Source organism: Seriola dumerili, unplaced genomic scaffold (assembly GCF_002260705.1).
Source record: "Seriola dumerili isolate Sdu_G_001 unplaced genomic scaffold, Sdu_1.0 BDQW01000017.1, whole genome shotgun sequence".
Taxonomy (NCBI): domain Eukaryota; kingdom Metazoa; phylum Chordata; class Actinopteri; order Carangiformes; family Carangidae; genus Seriola; species Seriola dumerili.
Genome location: NW_019174272.1, coordinates 4,252,933 through 4,254,898, shown reverse-complemented (window position 1 = coordinate 4,254,898; position 1,966 = coordinate 4,252,933). Strand labels below are relative to the sequence as shown.

The window sequence follows — 1,966 nt, the reverse complement described above, 5'->3', positions numbered from 1 at the left end:
GCTACAATATACAAAACATACTGTATTAATGTAGTAGAGTGTAAAGTTTGTATGTAAGTAAGATGATATATGACATTTATCAGTTAAGGGTATATAAACTGTGTATTTCACAACATATGTGAGTCTGTTTTTTAATTTGGGTAATTCATATGAATAGTGTCATTTCAAAAAGGCTAATTTATTATACTTACAGTAAACTATATTATTAATACTTATTTTTCATAAGACATGATAATGTGATTGCAGAAATCTCCATGAAATAAAATGAACAGGCATGAACAGAGTTTATAGTGAGCCACTTGTCCCGCCCTACTCACTTGTCAGCTGCAGTCTGGATGAACCCGCCTCTGCTTTCGTATAAATTCAGACGGTGTGAGTGTGTGAGGAGACACACTGCTTCAACCACACTGCAGCCATCTGGCACTGAGAGGCCTCTGATTTGTGGATTACTGGATGGAAATGTCTGATACAGTTAAACCTCTGACCTCCTTCCTCATAGAGGACATCCTCTCCATTAAGGACAACACAAGATTTAACGGCAGATGCTGTTCACAGAAGATGGAAAGATGTTCACAGTGGAAAGAAGAATCTGAAAAGTTGGCAGAGAAACTCTGTCCTCAGGAGACAGTGTTTGGAGTGCAGACAGGTGAGTGGCAGACTTTCAGTGACTGGAATGTAACTTAGATGGATGGATAACCAAATACATTCTATGCATTTCACTTTGATTTGCAAAATAATGTTTTATAAGAGGGAATATATCTTTGTGAGATAAATTCTCTGTATGTCTGTATGATCAGAAATTGTCACAAAGTTTTTCTGAAACTATTTTTATTTATAACAATCATGAACCTCCTTTAGAACTGCAACTTCAAAGCCTGATACACAGACTAAACCATATTGATTAAAAGAACATAATTTTACCCATAAATGACCTGATCACATCTGTACTTCACAGAGTCTCTGGACACATCCTGTCCTAGCACCTCGGGCTCCAGCGGTTTTTCTTCCACGGGGAAACAGAAACGTTCCAGAGCTGCATTCACACATCTTCAAGTGCTTGAACTGGAAAAGAAATTTAACCACCAGAAATACCTGTCCGCCCCGGAGAGGGCTCACCTGGCCAACACATTAAGACTAACTGAGACCCAGGTGAAAATCTGGTTTCAGAACCGGAGGTATAAAACAAAACGAAAGCAGCAAACGTCAGAGTTCTGTAAGGAAGTGTACAAAGCAGAGGGACTGAGCCTGAGAGAGGATTTGGTCCGATCATCACTGATCACCTCCTTCTGCAAAGCTTATCAATACAGACCATACCTGTGGGACTACAGTGGCCCCTGGGGGCCAACGTTATGGTGAAAGTGAAAGGATGTATGAAGCTATGATTTCAAATCATAAACACATGTTTAGTATTCCTGATATTTAGGCTCAAAGTTGATTCTTTGTTATTTGACACTGAATCCAGTGTTTGACCACGTGTTACCTTCACCACTTTGCCTTTTAAAATGGTTTGGCTCATAAACAATTGTTATACAAAAATCACACTAATCTTGTTGTATGGACATGATGTGGTTTTATGCAAAAAACCACGTGATCAATGAATTTACTTGTGGCATTGTTGATTAATTCATTAAAAAAAATTATGCTAATACATTTTACCTGTCTTTAGAGCTTTCTGTCAAAATGTACAAAAAATAAATCATTTACAGTTTTTGAAAATACCTGTCATAGAACAAAGTTGAACTATGCTTTTGACATACTCTCTCAAATTGTTAAATGATAATATATCAAATGTAACCTGGATGTATTGAATAATGTACAATTGGTTGTAGTTTATAGTAATGTAGTTGAATTTGAAAAAGCCAGTATGATATAAATTACTGTAATACTGACTATTTGTGTTATATACTGGAAACATTTAAAGTATATGTGTGGAGTTAATATGATAAAACTACAGAAGAAGATAAGA

At 36.4% G+C, this 1,966-nt stretch overlaps 1 protein-coding gene across 1 annotated transcript; it reads left to right on the top strand.

The window, feature by feature from the left end:
• Positions 1–400: 400 nt before the first annotated feature.
• On the top strand, positions 401–1,650 carry LOC111230725 (homeobox protein Nkx-3.1-like). Its single transcript, XM_022757558.1, has 2 exons — positions 401–646; positions 956–1,650. The coding sequence occupies exons 1-2, from the start codon at positions 454–456 to the stop codon at positions 1,354–1,356; spliced, it is 594 nt and encodes a 197-aa protein (XP_022613279.1). The 5' UTR covers positions 401–453; the 3' UTR covers positions 1,357–1,650.
• Positions 1,651–1,966: the final 316 nt, after the last annotated feature.